Raw genomic sequence first — 25,188 nt, 5'->3', positions numbered from 1 at the left:
TCCTTCTTATTAATTCATCTTTGTTTACTCAAGGGTCCCCTTGGGATTTATGCTCTGCATCATCTTGCATGGTATTGAACCGGTTTTGCCTCTCCTGCCTCACTTGTGATCTGTGATGTACATTGGTGAGCTAGGAGGCCCCTTGTTCATACCTTTAACCTTTCGTTATATCATAGGTCTTTCTTTGTCTCCCACACTGTACTGTGACATCAGTACTTTTATAACCACTAAAGCTCCTACTACTGTACTTTGTTCATTTAAGATACAAGTGTTTATACATTTATAAAATTGAATTGTAGTATGTTTTTATGTGTGTAAAGCACTCTAGGAGAAGAACAAAGAGGCACCACCAACCCACATTCATCTGCAAGAAACAGATTGAAACCATTTGTAAAGTTAAGGTCATGGGAGATCTGCCCTTTTAAAAAGCAAGTGTAATTGCCTGGTATATCCCATGCTTACTGAGGACATGGATATCTTGCCACCCCCCAAAAATTAGATGACTTAGGATTTTGTAACTGAGACTGATTTGGAATCAATTTGAAAGTCTTCTTGCAGTGGAAATATCAAATATTGCTGAATGCTTGTGCTCAGATCTCACCATTTTGAGTTTAGGATTGTTTTCTATTTACCTTTTTCTTTTTCCCAGATGCTAGAAATTTTGAAAGGAGTGGACTAATTACATGTATCTCTCTCTCTTAGCTAGTATATATTTTTAATTTCCATAGAAATCTTTTAATTTCCCTAGAAAGATACAATTGTTCCCACAGTGGTCAGCACATATATGTTAGGGATTTTGACCACAGAAGTGTGGTGCCTGGGGCAGCGGGTGGGGGAGGAGTGCAGTTATAGAACAGTTTCAATTTGGACTCTAATATTCATTGGTTTGAAGCAGCCTGTTGGTGCTGGTCAGACAGATATTTTGGTTTAATGGTGTGTTCAGAAGCCAGAATAGGTGTGGCGGGATTATTTGTTAATAGTTACCTTACGACTGAACTGAAAGAGCCCTTCTAAGTTGAATTCCATGCTCTACAAGTCACAGGTGCCTGGCAGCAGGAAGGGAAGTGGTGCAGACTTGCTAACCAAGCCACTCTCAGCTCACTTTCTTTGCATTAAGAGTCTGTCTGTAGGGAGGGGAGAGGGGAAACGGGAACAAACTGGTTTTGATACTTTGCAGTGATTACAAGCATTCTCTTTTCAATTACAGGGCTTGTTCTTGAATGCCAGCATTGCCACTTTTTAGCTATGTGACCTTGAACAAGATATTTAACCTTTCTTAGTCCAACTTTCCTCATCTGCTGAATGTGGTTGATAACCCCCACTTCATTAAGTTTTGTAGAGTTCAAGTTAAACAACATGAGTATAGGGCCCAGCCATGGGCCAAGTATACAGTAAGCGCTTGATAAATAACCCCTACCTTCTGTTTCTCTCCTTTAAGAAGTCCAACTTGCAGATGTAAAACTTTGTGTTGCTTAAATTAGTGCTGTGAGCTGATTATGTAATCAATAATTCTTTTGGATCACAGCGATTTCAGTAGAAATGAGCATCTAGGTTTGGTGCTTTACTATTCCACTCAGGCTGTAGACATCTTTGGAACACATGTGTTCAGATACGGTTTATGCTCTTGGTTGTATGGGACATAGAAAATGGCTCAATCAATGAAATCCAACCTCTGTAGATACGTTCTGTGAGGCTGAAGAGTTTTCGGTGACTTTTTTATGGCAAATGCCTCCACCAGTTGTCTTCACTGAATCCTATGAGAGATGAATGTGTGGGGATTTATTTAGTCTGTAGTGTAGATTTTTGTCTAGAGACTAACTTTTCCCTCTAATCCTAGACAAAAACCAAATGATTTAGTGGTTGAGGTCATGGAATTTGGAGTCAGACCTCCTAGAATCATTCTAGTCAGCACAGAACTGTGGTTCTAGTCCCTGACTCCCTTTTACTGTCTCTGTGACTCCTTAATAGCTGTGGGCAAGTGACAACCTCTCTGAGTGTTTTTTTTTTTAAATCAGTAAAATGCAGATAATGGTAGTTCTTTTCTGACAACAAAATGATGGAGCTTAGATGAGATAATGCCTATAAAGATTTTACCAAGTTTCTAGAACATAATAGATGCTCAACAGATAATCCTGCTTCTTCTAATCCTCTTTCCCTCTTCCTCTCTCCTCCTTCCCCTTTTCATTATTCTTATTTTCTCCCTTTTTCCTCCACTGAGTTTTTAGAAAAAGAGAAAACTAGAGGTGCAACTTCAGGAAAGACATCTTTATTTCTGGTTGGGCTCTGATTGCTGTGATTTTGTGACATGGACTGTAGTCATAGATGTTGGCCCTGCCTGCTTACCAACACTGATTTTTTTTTTTCTTGCTGTTTCTCGCAGGAAGGATCAAAATGTTCTCTCTCCAGTCAACTGCTGGAATCTCCTCTTAAACCAGGTGAAGCGGGAGAGCAGGGACCACACCACCCTGAGTGACATCTACCTGAATAATATCATTCCTCGATTTGTCCAAGTCAGCGAGGACTCAGGAAGACTCTTTAAAAAGGTAAATAGCTATTTCTAGTCAAAGACACAGTCTTGTAAATAAGAGAAAGAATATCTTATTGGCCCACTTAAAAGGCTTTCCATGGGTCTTGCCCTGCCACATACTTATGGAGAAAAAATTTGAATTGGCTTTTTTTCTTCCTTTCTGAGTTGAATTTATAGTAGCCCTGAGAAAGTAACCATTTGCAAGGCACAACCCCAGGACTGGCAGCATAATTCATAATTTGCATATATTAATAATGACTGTGTTTGGTTGATTTCCTAAGTGGTTTGTGAAGCTGTTGAGATGCGGAAACCTTCTGTGTCATTTCATGATTTCTTCTTCTAGTTCATTTAGAAAATCCATGTATGTTTTTGGTTTAGTTCTCTTTCCAAGTTCTCATCTTGGACAAGGTGAACTCATGAATTTGGTTATTCTTATCATGACGTATCTTTGTCTTTGGGTCCCTGAATGCTTTCTCCCTCTTTTTTTTTTTTTTTTTTTGGTACCCCAGGTGGTATTCAAACCCATCCCTGAATGCTTTCTGAAGCTCAGTTTTTTGTCACAATTCCTTGGGTGTATGTCGAAAAATTTGACTAAGGAAAAGCTCAAAATTTATTGTGATAATCTTAAGAAATTTATACCAAATTCACCTTACCTGTCAGTAGTGGAACTAGCCTTTTGGAAACCCAAGAAGCTCTTTTCTAAGCTATTTCAACCTGAGCTCTTAATGGAGTCATTTATTTATGACTTTTGGTTACAAATGGTGGCAAAAACCCCAACCATTGTACATGATATACCATGTCCAACATTCAAGCTATGACATCCCCAGAATACGTTTTAGAAGGTGAATAATCTTCCCACAAGTGGTATGTAAAAAGAGGATATATAGAGGGCTATCATTGATTTCATATATAGGGAATTCACTGGTTTGCAGTTGACAAAATCCAGTGTTAAAATTTGACGCTGGGAGAGAATGGACTTCAGTAAACAGGACTGTGGTCGATAGTAGCCTTAGTTCTTGGTCAGTTTTCTAATTCTTTTTTTTTTTTTGCGGTACACGGGCCTCTCACCATTGTGGTCTCTCCCATTGTGGAGCACAGGCTCCGGAGCACAGGCTCAGCGGCCATGGCTCCCGGGCCCAGCCTCTCCGCAGCATGTGAGATCTTCCTGGACCGGGGCATGAACCCGCGTCCCCGGCATCGGCAGGCGGACTCCCAACCACTGTGCCACCAGGGAAGCCCTCTAATTCTTAACATTGGGAAGTATACAGTTCTCAGTAGGTCTGGAATTAGAACCCAATTTCTTCTGTTTATACCAGCATGAAAAAAGAATTGCTTTAGAATCGTCCATCTACATAGTTGCATCTGTGAAGGGGCTTTCCCTGTGTCTTACAGACAGGATATTAAGGGTACAATCATCTCAGAATGAAAAGAAGGAAGAGAAAGATAACTCCTTGCAGAGCTCACTAGCTATTTTTAGTGGCCCGGCTGTGCTCTCGTTGGGGCCATACTTGGTTTAGGGGCGAGGGTATGTTTCACCGTGTCCTCATGCTTCCCAGCATCTGCTCTAGCTTGCTTTTCATTAACTTGAATCATTCTGCAACACTTGGTGATGTTGTATGTGACTAAAATTAATGACTATAGTTAATAATACTGTATTGAATACTGGAACTATGCTAAGAGAGTAGATTTCAGGGGCTCTTTTCACACACACAAAAAAGGTAACTATGTGAGGAGATGATATATTAATTATCTTGACTGTAGTAATCATTTCACTGTGTATGTGTGTATCAACTCATCTTGTTGTACACCTGAAATATATACAATCTTTATTTTTAAAAAACATATTTTTAAACCTATTTAGGTGGAACCTTGACAGTGATCAGATACCACTTCTCTACGATCTTGACAGCCACTTAGACTATCTTGAGAAGAAAAGGGGTTGATGGATAGTTCCCTCCTCCATTTTCTCTGTTCATCTGAGAAAAACTTTTATGAGACATTTTCAGCTATCTAGACTTCACCCAATCTCTCAGCTCACTTTTCTCCCAGCTTCAGAAAGTTAGAGAAGAACCAAGCAGAGAGAGTTTTATAACCCCTCCAGATCTCAGAGATGTTTATGCCAAAGGCAGCCAGCTATCAAAGACATGTTCCTGGTTCCTCAAATGCCATTCACATTTCACAAAAAGCCTAAGTGCATGGCATGTATATATCCCTACCCACTCATGAATGATATTCCTAGCTGTGGTCTAAGCACTGACCTCCTTAAGCCATGCATTTCTATGCTGAGTGTGTAAGGAAGAATTTCTAATTAATCACAGGACTGTTTATATATTACATTTCATTGAAGAAAAGTGAATGTATCATAGGCTTACAGCTAAATGCATTTTTACAAACCGAGCACACCTGGTAACCATCTCCCAGATCAAGAAACAGAATATTTCAGTACCCCCAGAAGTCCCCTCATGCTCCCTTCTAGTCACTGGGGTGTTGGGAGGGGTGGGCCCAACACCCAAGGACAACATCAGCCCAGGCTGTCCACAGCAGAGATTAGTTTTCCTTGGTTTCATACTTTATATAAATAGAATCATGCAGTGTGTACTCTTTTGTGTCTGGTTTCTCTCATTCATTATTGTATTTGTGAGATTTGTTCATATGGTTGTATGTTGTTACAGATCATAGGATTTTCTCTTGATCATTATAACTTTTCATCAGTTAAATTATAGCTGATTAGAGATATCCGTAGGATTGTCGAATAGCCAATGTTTACTATCCCACAGGGTTAATAACCTCTTTTTTCTCTCCCCTGGCATCCAATGTACGCAGAGAACTCTAAGGTAGAAGCTGGCTTGGCTGATTGTAAGAATAGGTTAATTCTTTTTGGCTGGGCGAGAGGCTCTCTCTGCTTTCTAGTAATGGACAAAGAAGCATTTTCACTCCATACCTTAAATTTTCAGTCTCTTTTGTTTAGAGTATGTTGCACATGAAGAATTAGAATCCCACTGGTTGAGCTATAATAATCGGGTAAGAGAACTGAGGAATGTCCCTGGTCACCCTGGAAGTTATGTGAAGCTTTCTGGGGCTTACTTTATGCTATTAGAGCAGAGCCCTTCTCTAAGGGACCCTTTCCCTTCTGCTCAGCTTTGCCAGTAACTCTGAAACTCTGGACAATTACCTCTCTTTTTTATGCCTCAGTCCCCTCAAGTTTAAGGAAAAGTATTTGGGCTATACGACCTCCATGCTACCTTAGAAACCGAATACACTGTAATTGTGTGATGACAAAGGCGTCCTACACTGAGGACTTCCTTCCAGTTGTTGGATGACCTTTGTTAAATTGTGATAGGTGAGCTACAGTCCCCAAGATAAGAGTGAACAAAAGTGGGCCTGCGTATGGAGAGGGGGCTAGCTTAAGCAATGGAAGACCACATTTCTTAAAGAATGAAGCATTGTTTCAGATTCTGTTATCTATGATGGCCAGCAACCAAGAGACACCACACTTAAATCCAAATATATAAAATAAATATACCTCTTATCTTACCTGTAAATTTGGTTCCAGTAGCAAAAGGAAAACCCACATTTCTCTGGAGACACAGGCTTCAGAAAAGATACCTTTTTCTCTGGCTCAGCTATGGACACCTGTGAAAATTTACCTGCGTTTTAGTGAATTTGAACCTGCTTGTCACTGGCAAAAATCATGGGTTTTCTAACTTAAAAAAAATTTTTTTTAATCTATAAAACTTAATGATCCTTTGGCAAAGGCTATAATCATCAAAACCAAAATTTTTGGAACCCTTATGTGCCATGTAATGTCTTAGGCACTTTGTATGCATTATCTTATTCAATCCTTACAATAAGGTGGTTATTACTATTATCCTTATTTTATGGAGGAAGAAACTGAGGCTTAGAGAGATTAAGCAAAAAAGAAGTGAGACTAGTATATTTGAATACAGTCATCTGGCTCTAGAACCCAAGGTTTTCCACCTACGTGTTCTATTAGGCCTCTCTAGGTGTTGTATGCAGAGTGGAGAGTACTCTGGATTTTCTTGCTCTTTTTCATTGAATTCAGATATTTCACTTAGTTACAGAATTAACCTAATCTTTTCTTTAGCACACAACCCTTCAAAGGGTCTGGAGGTGTTAAACATCAACATTGGGTTGTTTCTCCTACCTGGTGTCTGGGCAAGCAGCTGGAAGTTGAGAATGAAATAGGGCAGCATGTTTTTCTCCCCAGGGGCAGAATCTCTAGTAAGAGGGAAACAAAGACTCATTAAATATGAGAACTGACCAAAAATCTGGCTCACAGCTAACTCAGCTAATTTGGGGATGTCAGGGTGGCTGCACAATTGGCCCTTCTATGCTACTGAACCCCCTTAAGGGATGCTCCCTGCTGGCCCTCTGGTTTGTGGTTATGTCTGCTGGGACATATTTTACATGTTGCATGAAGCCCTGGTAGAGACTCCTTTAGCTAAATATAACATCTAGAGAAAGTAACCTCCTGTCCACAGCTTAGAAACAGGCCCACTTTGTCTAGGACTCCAGGGAAAATTGTGCCTGTTTGGTGCTCCTGACATCTCCTTTCATGCAATGAAAGCTCAGTCTGTCTAACCCCTGTCAGAACCAAGGTCTGGGGAAATATTATTGCTGCCACCTTCATTTGTTTAATGTGGTGACTTCAAAAATGGGGGCCAAATACTGCCAACTCTGACTCCCAGCTCCATCTCGTCTCTGTGAAAGGCATGTTCTAAAGGATCCCACCAAGAATAGAAATCATTTTTCTTACTTTCTCAGTTTAAATTGAAATAAACTTGGGTGTGCTTTTTCCCACTGGGGAGAAGACAGTCCTGTCGTCTCCTCCTTTCACTTAGCTGAGATACCCTAAAAGTACCTCCAACCTGGCTTTTCAAGTCACTGTTTCTAGCCCTTAACAGCTGCTCACACTTAGGCTTGGAAACCAGTCAATTCAGACAGTCCTAAGACTCTGAATTGCATTCTTCTTTTTATGGTATTCCAGGTAACTGTACTCCTATTTTACCTTTATTACCCTAAGGTTCTATGGCAGAAAGTCAGGTTAAATTGAGAAAGCTAGGTCAGATTCCCAACAGACCTGTAGTTCTCAACTTCTTCTTTGCAAGAGAGTCACTTGGGAAGTTCTTAAAAAAAAATCTTTGTGACCTTGAAGAGACAAAGATTTCCTAGGATATAAAAAGCATGAACTATAAAAGAAAAATAAAAGGTAAAATGGACTTCATCAATTCTTGGACTTTTGCTCTTGGAAAGACATTGTTAAGATAATGAAAGATAAGCCACACACTGGGAGAATATATTTGCAATACATAGAACTCAGTAATAAGATGACAGAATACACACATTTTTTTAAATAGGCAGAAGGTTTTAATAGACACATCACTAAAGAAGATATATATAAATGGATAATAAGCTCATGAAAAGATGCTCAGTATCATTAATCATCAGGGAAATGCAAATTAAAACTATACGGAGATATGCAACATACTCACTAGAATGGTTACAATTAAAAAGACTGACAATACCAACTGTTCGGATGGATGGAATTCTCATATGTTGCTGGTGAAAATGTAAAATGGGACACAACCGCTCTGGAAAATAGTTTGGCAGGTTCTTATGAAGTTAAATATGTACTTACCATATAACCCATCAGTTCCACGTCTAGGTATTTATCCAAGAGACATAAAAGTATATATCTACACAAAGACTTGTACCTGAATATTCATAATAGCTTTTGTTGTAGGTAGGCTGAATAATGGTCCCACCCCAAAGATGTCCCTGTCCTAATCCCTAGAACCTGTGAATGTTTACTTTATCCATAAGTCTTTACACATATGATGAATTTGAGGATCTTAAGATGGGGATTTTATGCTTCGTTACCTAAGTGGGCCCTAAATGCAGTTACTAGTGTCCTTGTAAAAGGGAGGTGGAGGGAGATTACAGACAAAAGAGAAGGCCAGCCATGTGAGAGAAGCGGAGGGAAGCAAAGTCACAGAGAGAAGATGCTGGGCCACTGGCTTTGAAGATGGAGCCAAGGAATGCAGCTGTAGATGCTAGGAAAGGCAAGGAAACAGATTCTCCCTGAAAGGCTTCTAATGGAACTCAGCCCTGCTGATATCTTGGTTTTGGCCCAGTGAACTTGGTTTTGGACTTCTGACCTCCAGAACTATGAGAGAATAAATGTGTGTTGTTTCAAGCCACCAAATTTGCAAAAATGTGTTATGGCTACCATAGGAAACGAATGGTAGTTAGTTTTGGCTATTTATTTATAATAATCCATCAACAGATAGGTAAGCATATTGTGGAAAACCATATTGTGTTACATCCATATATAACTACTACTCAGCAATAGAAAGAAATGAAATGCTGTTGGATACAATAGTGGAGATGAACTCACAAAACATTATACTGATAAAAAGAAGCCAGACACAATGAGTACATTCTGTATGATTCCATTTATATGAAATTTTATAAAAGATAACCCTAATCTATAGTGATAGAAAGTAAATTAGTGATTGCCTTGGGGCCAGAGTGGGGATGGAGGTTGACTGCCAAGGGACACAAGGGAACTGGGGGTTATGGAAATGTCATACAGTGTTCATTATGGTGGTGGTTACATAAGTGTGTGCATTTGTCAAAATGTATCATAGTGCATACTCAAAATGTATACATTTTATTGTATGTAAATTATGCCTCAATAAAGTTGATTTAAAAGATAATTTAAAAATACCATGCCAAAGCCCCACCTCAGGGCAATTGAATCATGTTCTCTGGGATAGGGCCCAGCTGATCCTTTCATATAGTCAGGGTTGAGAATCACTGCTGTAGATACTCTGGTTTCCATCTTGGGGAAACCCGAGAGCACAGCGGTACATCTGAAGCCATAAGATCCCATCTGTCTGTCTGTGAGCCATGTTTTCCCCTGCTACAGACAGTGTTGAAGCATCTAGGTCAGTTTGTCAAGGCAACCCATTATAGTTTCCCTGCTTTATTCTTGGAGGGTGAAAGAGGGTGAATCTGGCATCAGGTAAATAGTTCACACTTCAAGAATTAAGAAATGCAAGAAGGGTGCTGAGGAAGAAACATAAGAGGTTCAATTAATAGTTTTCTGCAGGGCCCTGAGGTGTTAGTGTCCTTTTCCCAGGAGATCAGTCACAAGAGAATTGACATGACCAGTCAGATTTCCTTTGGCACCAAGGAAATGGCTCTGGCAGTAGAAGAGGATAAAGGCGATTTGAAACTAAAAGCAGTACTTTTTGCCTACCTACCCATTTATCCCCTTTGGATAGGATTTCCTATGGAGTCTTTGAGTCCAGCTGTTTGGCATATGTGAGGGGAGAGGATGATGATTCTGCAAGGAGGCGTGTTCTATGGTGGTGTTGTCATAACTGAGAAGAGGAGAAGAAATGACTCACGATTCTGGTAGAGTTGAATGTCCCTGGTAGGTACCGTAGATTGAATCAATGGAGAGAGAATGGATTTCCAGAGTCTGTGCTCTGCCCTCTCGAGAAAGGGTTTAGCTTGGCGATATCTCTGGGAGAAAGAGTAGATGATAGATTTATCCCTTCATCTCTTCTCCGGTCTACCCTACGCCCCCTCCCCCATGGATCTCAGTATCTGATATTGATTGAATTTCCTCCATGTTATAACATGGTCACTAACAGTGTTGTGTGGTGCTTTATAGACAGCTGCTCCAGTTGCCTAATTTATCTTGTTGGTAGCAAAACTCTGTTCCAGTTATTTGAGCTTTATTCTCTCATATCTGTTGGAGAGATCCCCTTTGGAAAAAAGAATAGGATGTGAAGCTGAGCTTATTTGTGTAGGGGATGGAAGGCTGCCAGCTACTTCAAAGGCATCTCTGCTGATAAGGGTCGTCAGGTTTGCCGCCAAATCCAACACTGAGGGGAGCTTTGCAGCTAGTGCTGTTTGTGGAGTTTTAGCTTTGGTTTCTGTGACACTAGGTCAGCAGCATCTGTATCCTGCCCCTTGGGGCTTCTCTCTGGGTGGTCCAGGCTTTTTTTGGACTTAGGAAGATTCAGCTAAGAGGGAATGTGTGTATCAAAGATGCCTGCTGTCTTTGGCTTAGGTTAGTTTATACGTTTGTCTCTTTGGTGTTTCAGTCCTCAGGTATCTATCTGCCTTTTCTGAAAGAGCACAAGGTGCTATATTCAGAACATTCAAAGGTGTAATGGTACTTTGATCTTTATAAATCAAGGGATGATTAAGAGTATCAGAAAAATAATTTTAAAATATGGAGTATGGAAAAGAGAGGTGCAGTGGACAGAAAACAAGCGTCCACATGCAACCTTGTACCTATTTGAGTACTACCCTAAACTAGAAAATCATGTAGTCAATAAGTATTTTAGTGAAAACTATATATACAAAATAAAACATCATTTTCAATTAAACTATATATACAGCATTATGCTAGGTGCTAAAAAGCACTTAAAATCAAATTGAGGAGTAAGGTTTGCCCCCATTGAGCTTAGGGCTTTTCAGTCCACTTTTTAGTCCATTTAAATCTCCCAAAACTTTTGGTGGGAGGATGATAATAATAATACTAATAAGTAACAAGCTTTCCTCAAATGCTTACTATAAGTATTATATACTGTAACAGAAAATGACTGTATTTTCTCTAGTCTTTTCATGTATTTTGCAAGTTTTTTTTTCCCTTAACTTTTTACATAAGTGTAAGGTGGTTAGAGAGAGTGCACATATTATAAAGTTCAATGTATTTTTACAAATGGAAACAAGTATGTAATTATCACCCAGATAAAGAAAAGAATGTTACCAGTATCCCACAAGTCCCCTCTTTTGCCCCCTTCCATTCATTATCCCCTAAAAGCCACTATCCTGACTTCTAACAGTATAAGTATTTGCTGATTTTGAAAAAAAAAATTATATAAATGGAATTACATAATATTCTTTCAACAATTTAAATATGGCATTTTTTTCTTCCCTGGTTTTCACTGTTTCTTATGAGAAGTCAGCTATGATTCTTATTGTTATTCCCCTGGATGTAATGCTTTGGGGACTTGGGGGGCTGCTTTTAATATTTTTTCTTTATCTTTGGTTTTCAGCAGTTTGACTATAATGAGTCTAAGTGTGATGTTCATTTTTTTTTAAATTTGGCTTGGATAAGTACAATATCTAAATAGTGAGGATCCATGGATAGTGGTTTTTCCTCATTTGGGAAAAATTATGGCAAATATTTTTTCTGTCCTGTTCTGTCTTCTTGCTTTGCCTCCAATTGCACATTTGTTAGACTGCTTGATACAGTCCCATAGGTCACTGAGGCAAGCTCTTTTTTTCCCCTGTGTGCTTCAGTTTAGATGATTTCTAAAGTTTACCAATCCTCATTCATTGTATCCAATCTGCTATATTAATAGCATCCAATTAATTTTTTATTTCAGATTTTATATTTTTTAGCTTTATGATTTCCATCTGGTTTTTTTTGTACAGTTTCCATATAACTCCTGAAATTTCCCTTCTCTTCAGCCATTATTTTTATTTATTTATTTATTTTGCGGTACGTGGGCCTCTCACTGTTGTGGCCTCTCCCGTTGTGGAGCACAGCCTCCAGACGCGCAGGCCCAGCAGCCATGGCTCACGGGCCCAGTAGCTCTGCAGCATGTGGGATCTTTCCGGACCGGGGCACAAACCCACGTCCCCTGCGTTGGCAGGCAGATTCCCAACCACTGCGCCACCAGGGAAGCCCCCAGCCATTATTTTTAAAACATATTTGGCAACTATTTAAAAATTCTTGTCTGCTGATTTCAACATCTACATCATCCGTGGTTCTGTTTCTATTTATTGATTTTTCTCTTGACCACGGGTCATATTTCTTTATTTTTTCACATCTACTAACTTTTTATGACATATTAGACATTGTAGGTGTCATTATTGAGGCTCTAGATGTGTTTATCATCCTTTGAAGAGTGTTAAGTTTTGTTCTAATAGGCAGTTAAAATACTGGTTGATCACCTTGAGCTTGTGGAAAATTGGTTTTATGCTTTGTTAAAACGGGTCTATTTTGGTTTTGTCCTTAGTTCTGGAACATATTCTATACACATAAGGTATGACCGTTCTGGGGTTTCCATGGAAAGCCCAGGATGCTTATCAAGCCCTCTAACTTGGCAGGCTTTGAACTCCAAATTCCATCTCCCTTATAGTGGGCAGCAGCTAGGATGACCAGCAGTCCCAGTTTGCCTGGGGATGAGGAGGATGTTCCTGGGACATGAGACTTTCAGTTTTATTCATTCTACTGTTGATGACACTTGGATAAGTTTCCAGTTTGAGGCTGCTATAAACGTTATATTAGAAGGTTATTCTTCCCACTGCATAGCTGAAAAAAATTAAAGCTTACATTAGTAAAATACTCTTTTGTAAGACCAAGAAGAGGTGACATTGGAATTTGAACTCCCAGGCTCTTTCTACAGCATCACCCTGCCACCCGTGTTTCAGGGTTCATAGATGGTATCCTTAAAACATAGTTACTGCCAAATCAGATTGTTGAACAAGGTCACAGTCTGAGCTTTAAGGATAATGAATTCAAAACCTGCTTTTCTCTCTCCCTGCTTCCCTCTTCCTCTCCCCTTGTCTCCCTCTCCCTTTTCTCTACCTCTCCTTCTCCCCTTCTCTTTTTTCCTCTCTCCTCCCCCTGGCTCTCTATTCTTTTGAATAACCTTGTAAAATTTTATAGCACATGTGCATTGTAGAAATTATAAGAAGCAAAAATTTGATAATAAAAAACCAGATTATATTACATATGCTATTTTATAATCTGTTATTTTAGTCAAGATTTCTACTTTTCCATTTCAGTAAACTTTCATCTCATCTGATACCCAGGCCATGTAAACATTTCCCTAATTGTCCTAAAAATGTCCTTGACAACTGGTTTTTCCAATCTAGTATCTAATATACACTGGTTTTATGTCCCTTAAGTCTCCTTTAATCTAGCACTGTTCCTTTTCCATTACACTGATTTGTTGCATAGATGAGGCCAGTTGTCCTACAGATTTTCCCTCCTTCTAGATTTGTCTAATAGATTCCTTGTTTTGTTGTTTAACTTCTTCCTGTATCCTGACTTTTCTGTAAATTAGAAGGTGGTTCTAAAGGCCAAATGTATTCACGTTATATATTTTTGACTAGAAGACAGAATAGGAGACACTGGATACTTCATGTTGCATCACATCAGGAAATAAACCCACCAATAATGATGCCAATATTGACCCTCCAGATTAGGGTGGTGACAGTCTGAACCCTTTATTTTACAGTTACATTTTTTTCTCACATGATAAAAAAGCCTATTGTATTGTATTATGTATGGTGCTATCATACAAATTTTGGGTGCCAATTCAGTTGTCCATCTGATATTTTTAACATCAATTGATAATTCTAGACAAGTTACTTTTTACCATCTCTGTACTTCTTATACTTGACTATAAGATACCTCTCTGAGAAAAGAAGATTATTAATACAACTCATCAGGCACCGTGAAAAGAGACAGTAGTTTGTAAAAACATATTACTCCCAGGAGAAACTACAATAATGGTGTGAAAGCTGACTAGGTATCAATTGTTTATTATAAGATTCACAGCAGGGCTTCCCTGGTGGTGCAGTGGTTGAGAGTCCGCCTGCCGATGCAGGGGACATGGGTTTGTGCCCCGGTCCAGGAAGATCCCACATGCCGCGGAGCGGCTGGGCCCATGAGCCATGGCCTCTGGGCCTGCGCATCCGGAGCATGTGCTTCGCAACGGGAGAGGCCGCAGCAGTGAGAGGCCTGCGTACCGCAAAAAACAAAAAGATTCACAGCAATAATAAAAATAATAATTGTAACTAATACTAAATGAGTGCTAACCATGCTAGGGACTATGCTACGTACTTTACATGTATTAACTTATTTAATCATCACAACAATGCTTTAAGATGGGTACTGGCTTTATCATCTCCATTTATAGATAAGAACATGGACAGAGGGGTTCAGCAGTTGACTGAAGGTTGTACATCTGGTTGGTAGCAGAATTGGGACTTGTAGCTAGATGGCCCCCTTCCCCCGCATCATCTCTTCACATCACTGTGCTCTGCTCCTTCACATGTAGAAAGGTGGTAGTCATCATATTGGGAAGCTAAAGGGCCAGTGCTTATGCAAGGAATCAATGACTTGTGCATTCTGCAGTAAATACATTTAGGTGCTCTCCAGGCCATGACTTCCCTTGTGCTATTCTGATTCAGCTTCTTGCCCACCTTGTCTAGAGAGAGTAGACAGCTTTGATTTCTGCCTCCCTTCCTGCAGGACTGGCTTCTTTGGATTCTCCTATTTGTCTTTGTCAGGAGTTTTCCTTTGAATTTCTCCCTGCTTGCCTGAGCATGATTTTTAATTAAAAGGTGAAAAAAAAATTAAATTCTCCTTCTTTTGAGATAACCTCTTCAGTTTTTCCATTCTCTTCTTCTTTCCTTAAGGTACTGGACTTTGTCTGATCTTATGGTTTTTCTAGCTGATCCTGCCCAGCTCTTAGCCTTTTTGTTTTTTTGTCTTTCCTTCTTTGACTCTGTGCCCCACAAATCATTTGGGTCTCTGTCCAGCTTTTCCTAGTATTTACCCAACATGAAATTTTCAGTTATCAGCTAATTTTTATTGTCTGCACTAATTCTTGTCTTTGAGAGTCCATAGGAACTTCCTCATGTCTCAAGAGCTCTCGGAATCATCCTCTTGTTGAGCTAAGTAGTTATTCTTAAGGCCCAGGGACAAGACTGAGAAGCAACATTTTCTGTCATTATTTTCTATTTCCTTTGATTTGGAAGTAAACAAAAAGCCCTTTAGCTTAGTTTCTTTTTTCCAGTCGTAAAAGTAATACATATTCTTCCAAGACATTGTGGGGAAAACAAAATAATCCAAACAAACAAAAATAGAAAATAATGATTACTTAGAATTAGTATTAACATTTTGGTGTATTTCCTTCCAATCTTTTTTTCTATGCACACTTTTCTTTAGAAAATTAAGAATATATTATATATTAAGTTTTGTGCAATTTATTTCATTTACCATTTTAAGTGAACATTTTCCCCATGTCATTGCATCCTCTTTAAAAACATTGTTTTTAATGATTAGACAGCATTCTATATGCTAGTTATCCCACAGTTCATTCCTACATTCTTTACGGTTCTTTGGCTGTGCTGTCTTGACTGTCTGCTGGAACGTGTTCTGGTACGACCAGAAACAATCCAGAATCTCATTGGTATCTTCTTGGAAGTCACTTGTTTGTAGGAACGTTGGGTGACCTGTGCTTTCATTTGGAAGTACCCTACTTCTACTTGATATAAGGCAAGGAGAGAGGGTTTCCCCTCTTCTTCCTCTTCTATCTTCCTCATTGTCTCCAAGTTCAGCTGGGAGTCTAGACCTCAGACCTATGGCTGACCTGGGCCCTGGCTGGCTCAGTGGAGTTCTTTCACTACAGTAGGTTTCAGTTTTCTCATCTTTACACTGGAGAATATTACTCAAACTCTCACTTTTCCTTCCCAGAATGTCACAGGAATCAGTAAAACCTGGGAAGAAAGTGCCCTGCAATTATCAAAATGCCAAGAGATAAAAAATGTTGAGGAGGATGTGGAGAACAGGGAACCCCTATACACTGTTGGTGAGAATGTGAATTGGTATACAGGCATTATGGAAAAGAGCATGGCACTTCCTCAAAAAATTAAAAATTGAACTACCTTATGATCCAGCAATTCTACTCCTGAAGGAATTGAAATCAGTATCCGAAATCAAATTGAAATCAAATCCAAAGGAATTAAAATCAGTACCTGAAAAGGTATCTGCACTCCCATGTTCATGGCAGCATTATTCACAATAGCCAAGATATGAAACAACCTACATGTCCTTTGACGGATGAATGGATAAAGAAAATGTGGTGTATATATATATATACACAATAGGATATTATTCAACCATACAAAGAAGGAAATCCTGCCAATTTGTGACAACATGGATAAATGGGAGGGCATTATGCTAAGAGAAATAAGCCAGGCAGATAAAGGCAAATACTGTATGGTATCATTTATATATGGAATCTTTTTAAAAAAAGCCAATTTCATGGAAACAGAGAGTAAAACGGTGGTCACCAGGGGCCGAGAGAGAAATGGGGTGATGTAGGTTAAAGCGCACAAATTTTCAGTTATAAGAACAAGTTCTGAGGATCTAATGTACAGCATGCAGTTAATAATACAGCATGTGTACTTGAAAGTTGCTGAGAGTAGATCTTAAGCATTCTCACCACATACACACAAAGAGTTAACCGTGTGAGGTGATAGATGTGCTAATGATCTTGATCTCGGTAATCATTCTACAATGTATATATCAAATCATCACATTGTATACTTTAAATATATAGTTATGTTTGTTAATTATTCCTCAATAAAGTTAAGAAAGAAAGAAAGTGCTCTGCAGAGCTTTGGTTATGTTCACGTAGAAGAGTGTGGCCCTCGTGCCTTCTCCCTGCTAGGGTGGTCCTTGCCTCTCTAAGCTAATCTTTTTTAGCATTGTGTTATCATATAGGTAGCAAGGAAATACAGAAGGCAAACTGGGAGATCCCGTCTGTAGCTTTAATCATCTCTTCTCCAAAGCCAAGATAATCCAATCCTTCTGCCCACATAAGCATCGCATCCTTTCCTGCCCTGCCTCTTCCCATGACCTTGTTTTCCTTTCGATATTCATTTTGAGGGTGGAGAGTAGAAAAAACTTCTCTTTTTGCAGCTCTGTGAGTCAGTGCCTTTCTGGGTCCTTGAGTTCTCAGGCAGGAAAACTGCAGAGCCCACCTGATTCTTCTTTCAGAGACACTTTAAAAAGAGAGAGAGAGAGCCCTGCTTTATTGAAATCCAGGAGCACAAGTACCACTACCAGTTCATTCAGTTCAGTTTAACAAATATTATTTGATTGTCTTTAATTGCTTGGTATTCAACTTGGCACTATAAAAGGGCTGCAGAACAAGCTTAAAACATGGTTCAAGTTCTTAGATTTCTTACGTTTCAGTTGGTTAGACAGGCCATAGACTCCAGAAGCGGGTTACAACTTAAGACACCAATTTAATGAGTGGTACAGATAATTAGTTGTCTATAGGAGTTTGGAAAAGGCACAGATTCATGAGAGGTGAGTCAGGTAAGCGTCATATGGGGGAAAGAATTGGGCTGATGTTCTTTTAATTATATGCTGCCAGGATTCTTAATTATCCATCCATGTCTTATCTTCTGGAAATATCTTTTGAATATTTCCATATTACCTGGTGCCAACTTCCTCTCCTGCCTCTTTGTCCCCATTAGAGATGCCACCCATGAGACCAGTCTGACAGCAGCAGAGACTTTCTGTTGGCCAGCAATAGGGGAAAGATGTGGGATGAGGTTGGAACCTGAGTGTGGAGGGCTTTGAATGCCACCTCAAGGAATTCAAACTACTGGTCAAAAAAAGCCATTGACCATTTTAGGTAGGGCAGTGAAATATCGGAAACCATGGTCTCCAGTGGCATTGGTGGCAATGTTCAGTGTGGTTTACGGTGGAAGAAACTATTTGGGAGCCCACTACAATAATCCAGCAGTTAATAGAACCCAGTTCGTGGATAATGGCAATGGAAACTGAAAGAATGGGATTTATTAAGAGGCATAGCAAAGAAGTTGTAGGTAGTACCGAGTGACCTGATACGATGTGGAAGGAGGTAAATGCTAGAGAGGACCAAAATTCATTTGGTCATTCAACAAACGTTTACAGTGTGCTTCCCACATTCCAGGCACTGTGGTAGGCCCTGTAATACAGCAGATAACAAAAACAGAAAAAGTCCTTGCCTGCATGGAGCTTATTTCTAGTCTGAGAAACAGGCAGTGTACAAATAAACCAGTAAATATATATTAGATGATGACAAAATAAAGTAGGGTAAAGAGGATGGGGGTCCTGGGGACATTGCTGTTTTATATAGGGTGGTCAGGGAAAGCTTCATTGATAAATTGGCATTTGAACTGATTCTTGGAGGAAATGAGGGATCTCGCTATTTAGCTCTCTGAGGAAAGTATTCAAGGCAGAGGAAACAGCATGTCTAAGGCCATGAGATGGGAGTGTGCTTATCTGATTAGAGAAACAGCAAACGGCCTCACGCACAGTAGACAAGAGAAAGAGTGGTAGGTGATGTGGCTGGGGATCGGGGGACAGGCTGCCTCAGGCAGGGCCTTGGAGGCCAGCGGAGAGCCACACTGGGATTTGGAACAGAGGAATGATACAGCCTGACTCTTGTTGAAATAGGATTGTTCTGGCTGCTGGGTTAAGAGAAGACTGAAGGAGGAGCAAGGCAGGAGCAGAACAGGGAGACCAGTTAAGGAGGCTCCTATAAATAATTCAGGCAGGAGATGATGGTGGTAGAGATGATGGTGGAACAGAGTGGTAGATGTGGAGATCGTGAGATGTGGTCAGAGTCTGAGATGTATTTTGAAGATGGAGCATTTGCTGCTGAATTGAATGTGGTATGTGGGGGAAAGAGGAGTCAAAGATGACTCCAAGCATTTTGGCCTGATCAGTTGGAAGTTAGAGTTGCCATTTATTGGGGAAAGTATGTGGAAGAGCCACTGGTTGTAGTCCAGCCCTTTAATTATTAGTGAAGAATCTGAGAGTCAGGAAGAAGTGACTTGCCTTAGGTCACCCAGTGAGGTAGTAGCAGAGGTGGGACCAAACTACCAGGTCAATACCACACTTTCTGAGTTCAGTTTTAGACGTGGCAAGGTGAGAAAATTCAGTGAGGGTTAAGGCTGGAAGGGAAATTTGGAAATTAACCGCATAAAACTGACAGTTGAAGACATGAGAGTGAGAATTCGGAGGAAGGGGCAATTGAGGCCTAGAGAGAGGATTTTGAGGAGCCAGCAAAGAGGAGAGAAGAGCAAATTAAAATGGGCAGAAGGAAAATGAGAATAACATGGTTCCGAGAACCTAAGTAAGAAGAAGAGGAAGCAATGGTGGGTACTTTAAAGGGATCGGGAAGGATGGGATCTGAGCAGATGTCATTCGATTTGGGTTTCGGGATCTTGGGAAACTATGGCGTCCTCAACAAAGTCTCCACTCAGATTTTACGCACTTTTCTTATCCTTTCAGCTAATAGTGAGAAGGAGTACAGTAGCATAAGCCTGAGACAGGGGATTTTTTAAAAAGTCCTTCCAACTCTAGCGTTACGTTCTTGTGAGTCTTACAGAAGAGTTTGACCTTCCCAGACTTCTGTGTGCCCTGCGGTAAACTGAAGGAGAAAGCATTCCTTCTTGCCCACTTGCTCCTGGAGGTGTTGTAAAGATAACGGCGGAAAATGATATGAAACTGCTTTGGAAGAGAAATGGTACATAAATCAAGATTTCTTTTCTAGCTGATGTTAACAAGTTTTTAATTTGAAAGCAATCTTGATAGAGGTATAAAAAAACTTTACATTAGGGATACATCCCTTTATATTAGGGATACACTGACTGATAAAATTGATATTCCTCTTTGAAACAATATAAAATATTTCAGTTATCATTTGGATTTAAATCTTGCTTGATTCCTAGGTCCATTAGACTCATATCAAATCCTGCCTGGGCTTTTAAATGTGATTTAATTTCAGTGACCCTTGCCCCCAAGGCCACACAGGTCTTTCAAGCATTCATTGGTTAGCATGAGTCCAACACAGGGTGAGGTTTTCCATGCTGAGTTCTGAGCAGTCTGTCTGGTTTAGAGCTGCAGGCTGAAGCCCCAGTGGAGTTTAATTTTGTCCTTCCAGTCCCCTTCACATAACAGTGTATGAAGAGCAGGAATGGAAATTGATTGTACATGCTGGCATCATTAAAGTTATCAGTGCATATCCTCTCTTGGGCCAGGAAGATTAAAAAGGGTGTTGTAATCAGAGCAGATGATTTCTGACATCTGATGATTTCTGAGGGATGGGCTTCCTCCCCAGGTTCGACGTAAGGATGTGATCCTTGTGTGTTGCCTCTGGCCTGATACCACATAGCTTGGGGCTATGCAGAGTCTCTGCCTCAGCCTCCCACCAGCCCTGGAGGAAAGCCAGGCTCCTGCTCTCTCTGGATCATAGGCCTCTTAGGTAGAAAACCAGTCCTTCTCACTGAAGACTGGCCTATTCCAGCTGTCCATTCTTGACTGCAGGACGCAGTCAGGTGTCTTGGGTAGGTCAGGCCTGAGAGCCAGTCACATCTTGTTCAGGTGCAACCTGAATGAAGTAAGGAATTGTGCTGCTCCCTGGTGATTCAGTTCGTTTCAACAAGTGTTTATTAAATGCTTTCCCCAAGCGCCACGCTAGGCCCAGACACTTTTGCCTGCGTGCGTGCTGCAGTATTTTCTTGGTTTGGAGGAGAGAGGCCTCTGTTGTAGTTTACGAATCAAAGAAGACCCTGATCTGGGAGTGAGGGTCTTTTCCCAGCTTTCACACTGACTCACAGTGTGACCTCATTTTTTAATCTTTCTAAGACTTGGTTTTCTAATCTGCTAAAATAAGGGTTTGGAGTCATCTTTCTAAGATTTCTTCCTGAAATTCTGTAATGAAGTGTGGAAATTTTTAGGAAAGTGGTAAACCGTTAGAGAGTTCTAAGTGAAAACAATATGTTTGCACAACAAATAGTATTTGAGTTCTGACTTTGTGTGGCCCTTTGCTAGGGATTGGGAAGATGGCATGGTGAGGTTCCTGACCTAAGAGCAGAGTCTAGTGGGAGAAACAGATCCACAAGTGAACCATGATAGTACAGTATAATAATGGGTTCCTCATGGAGGAAAGCATGAGCTGAGGTTTGCCTTACCAAGTTGTGTGAGTCTTAGTGGGGGAGAGAGAGGGGGGTGTGGTGGTGAATAGGGATTCCTGGGAGATGAGACAAGCAAATAGTATCCTGGAATTAATAGGTGCTATGGGTGAGGATGGCTGAGCACAGAACCCTTGTAGGAGATGGCAAGTGATGAGGCGGAAGAATCAGGCTGGCCTTGCATGCCTCACTAAAGAGCTTAGAGTCTGAAGCCAGCAAAGGGGAAGCCTCATAATGTTATTGTGGTTTTTGTTTTTTTTTTTAACTTTTCATTTGGAAAATAACTTCAGACTTAGAGAAAAGTTGCAAAAGCAGTACAAAAATTCCTGTATACCCTTCACCAAAATGTTAAAATCTCTTATAACTACAGTACAATGATCAAAATCAGGAAATTAACACTGGTCCAATACTATTGCCTAATGTACTGGTCTAGATCAAATTTTACCAGTTGCCCCACTCATGTCCAGTTTCTGGTTCAGCGGCCAGGTCAGGATCACACATTGTGCTAAGTTTTGCTGTCTCCCATGTCCCCTCTAATCACTGACATTTCCTCTGTCTTCCTTTGTCTTTCATGACTGACACTTTTGAAGAGTGCTGGCCAGTTATTTTGTTGAATGTCCCTCAGTTTTGGTTTGTCTGCTATTTCCTCATGATTAGATCTGATTAAGCGGGTTTTGGCACGAACACCACAGAAGTGATACTGCGTATTTTATCAGGAGCCGCTTCCCGTTGATTTTTTCCATTACTAGTGGTGATCATTCTGATTGCTTGTTTAAGGTAGGTTTCTGCCAGATTGTTTTACTGTAAGTTACTTTCTTTCCCTTTGCACTTCAAATAACTTGTGAAAAGAATCTTTGAGACAATGTAAATATCCTCTTTCTCCTCATCTTTGCCCACTACTTATTAGCATCTATATATGCTTCTTAACTGAAACAATCCCAGTAATGGGTTTTACCAAGGGAGTACCATGGACAGATTTGCCTTTTAGAAAGATTACGCTGAAATGTTTGGATGTGAGAGAGTTTAGAAAAGCAAGAACAGTTATAATAAAACTATCTTGATAGTTGATGTAAGAGATGATGGGGTCCTGAATTAAGGCAGTGGGAGGAGGCATGGAGAAGATGGGGGAGAGACATTCCAGCTGTATTTGGAATCAGAGTGTGCAGGGCTTACATTTTGGGGCTATAGATTTAAATGCTGGAAAAATTTTGAAATAGGAAAAAAACAATCACATTTTCTCTAGATTATCTCTATATAACCACTGGGTTACTCTTGTAAGAACTAGAGTAGCTAACTTTATTAAATATATTGTACATCTCATTAAATGAAGTTTCACAAGGTGTTGCTTCTCCCCTTGGGCAGCTCTTAGACCAAATACCTTTTGTTCAACCCAGAGCCGTTTCTAATCTCCAGTGCAGATGTGCTCGCCGTTAGGTTATAGAATATGGTAAACTGAGATATTGTTCTCCATATCCCAGCGGCTGCTTCCACTGGCCCTTTTCCCAAATTTCTGCCACTTGTTAGCTTAGCTGGTATCCTCTCTTTGCCTTAACATAAAAGCCAGGGCTATAGGCCGTAGTCATGATTTGACAGTATCAGGGAAGCATTTCTTATCAGTTTTTCCAGAAAATAGAGAAAATATGCACGTCAGCAAAAAGAGGTGGGGGGAGGGCAGAGGCTCAGTTCTTACCTTAAGCTGCTTGGAGAAGATGTTTGTTTACTAGAGGGTAGTGAACTTTTTTAGCACAGCTTTGCAAGGGTGCTGAAAATCATTTTAGTTTTTCATGCCTGGGAGGTTAATTGGGTTTGTAGAATTACATGGGAATTTAGGGATTAGTCTAAGCATTTAGGGTTATTCCTGATCCCAGGCCAATTGCTTACTTGATCTAGGCAAGAGGAGATAGAATTGAGCTCAAGCTTCTTTTTCCTCCAAAAGCTGTGGAGGACACATCCCTCTTGTAATCTAGAGTCCTGCTTGCTAGGTTTCTGAAAATCCTCTCATGGGTTGTGAAACAATAGCCCTTTGACTATATTTCTGTCCATGGTGATGTGAGCTGATTAAACTGGCAAGCAGATAATGGAGGGGAATTGGTTATATGTCCCCAGCGGGAGGTCATGACGAAATGGATCTGTGGTTGACGAGAAGAATTTCAACACATATCCAAATCAGTTCCTCAGATAGGTTGTCTGAGATCCCCAGGCCTACCTCCTGCCTTCCTTGAATTTGACTCCTGGCGCACAAGACTCAGGCTTCAGAGGCTTAGCTGGGCATCCACAAATCAACTCAGGAAAGTGGTGCTGAGCAGTGAGGTTCTTTTGGGGAGATACCACAGCATAGGAAAAGAACATCAGACTAGGAATCAGGTAACCTGGGCAGGGACCCAGGGCTCCAGATGGGTTCCTTGTGTATTTTTCTTACTAGTTTAATTCCCTACCACAATTTTGAGATTCACTTCTGGCTGTGGTCTAGAGAAGCAGCTAAGAAAGGCACATCTGAATTAAAATCTGGTTTGTAGGTAAGGCAATTGAAGTTTTCAAATTTTGCAAAATTATGGATGAGTGGAGTGGAGACTAGGAGAGAAAGAGCAGGCAACGAGCTGCTCTTTTCTAGTTCTGCATTCTAGAAACAGTGCTGATGAGTAAATCCTATCCTTTATTTTAATCCTATCATCTCTATTTTTCTTTTGTTTGGCTTTCCTTCTCTCTTCCTTTCTTCCTTCCTTTCTTTCTTCCTTCCTTCCTCCCTCCCTCCCTCTCTCTCTCTTTCTTTCTTTCTTTCTTTCTCTTTCTTTCTTTCTTTCTTTCTCTTTCTTTCTTTCTTTCTTTCATTTCTTTCATTTCTTTCTTTTTTTTCTCTCCTGATTGCCTGTGTACTTGCCTAAGAAATATTTCTCAACCTTACTAGAATATTTAGGGTTAATTAAAAATTATAAGAGTATGTCACAAACCTAGTGCACTCTTTAAGCCTAGTGTTTACACAAAAGGTTGGCATGCTCTGGCTTGGAGACCCTGACCCCATCTCCTCGACTTGCTGGTTTCAACTCTACATATTTTGCTTCAAAACCCTAATGCCACAAAGAATGCGGAACTGACGAGTCCTCCCCATCTACGAGCTAGGACATCTTGATTAAATTAGTGTCAAGGGGGGTGGAGAGAAAGGCACAGTGACACAAAGGGCGTTTTGAGGAGCCCTGTAGAGCCTGTGGAGAATGAATGTTCTCGTTAAATATGGCCATGACCTGCAGCTCCACGCATACCAGAGACACAGCTCAATTATCCCCAGGAGTTGGGGGGTGGGGATGATTGGGGGAGAGGACAGCCTGGCATGGAAAGACAGAAATGCGGGAAGGCCAGTTGTTGCTTTCTTTCTGCTGTAACTTCAGCAATTGATTCTTTGATCACAATCCTGGTTTTTGGAATGGATCAAAAAGTGGTTTCCTTTCCCCTGGGTGTTTGAACCTTCCCTCTGCTCCTCTCTTCTCCTCTGGGTACTAAGGGAACTCCTGAAAGCACCCATTGTCTTAAGCCTCTTTCCACTCCCTTCCTTGGGGCTCCCCAAGAAGACTGCTGCCTGAACTCTGTAGAGCAGTGCCCCCAAGACAGTGCTCGCCCTTGTCATTTACCCCCATCCTCATCCTATTCATCCTGAAGTCCCAAGACCAAAGCAAAGAACAGATGAACTGTTCAGGGCTTGCATAGAGCCACTGCATTGGTGGGAATGCAGCAATCGGTCACCCCTTGGCTAGATTCTGTCTGAACGATGGCCAGGGTGCTTTACGAGATATGAGTTTGCCATTTGCCCTTTGAACTGCCAGCCATCCAAATACAGCAAATGG

General features: G+C 40.5%; 1 protein-coding gene across 3 annotated transcripts in view; it reads left to right on the top strand.

Annotated features, from left to right (window-relative positions):
• Positions 1 to 25,188, top strand: part of SRGAP2 (SLIT-ROBO Rho GTPase activating protein 2) — a 227,962-nt gene that overhangs the window by 111,630 nt on the left and 91,144 nt on the right. For all 3 annotated transcript variants that reach the window (XM_065895453.1, XM_065895460.1, XM_065895467.1), the window contains exon 3: positions 2,381 to 2,543. In XM_065895453.1, coding sequence (XP_065751525.1) covers positions 2,381 to 2,543 — 163 coding nt within the window. The remainder of the gene's footprint in view (positions 1 to 2,380; positions 2,544 to 25,188) is intronic.

This window comes from Phocoena phocoena, chromosome 1 (assembly GCF_963924675.1).
Source record: "Phocoena phocoena chromosome 1, mPhoPho1.1, whole genome shotgun sequence".
NCBI lineage: Eukaryota > Metazoa > Chordata > Mammalia > Artiodactyla > Phocoenidae > Phocoena > Phocoena phocoena.
Note: the sequence above shows the minus strand (reverse complement) of the source record. Positions and strands in the feature narration are given on the sequence as shown.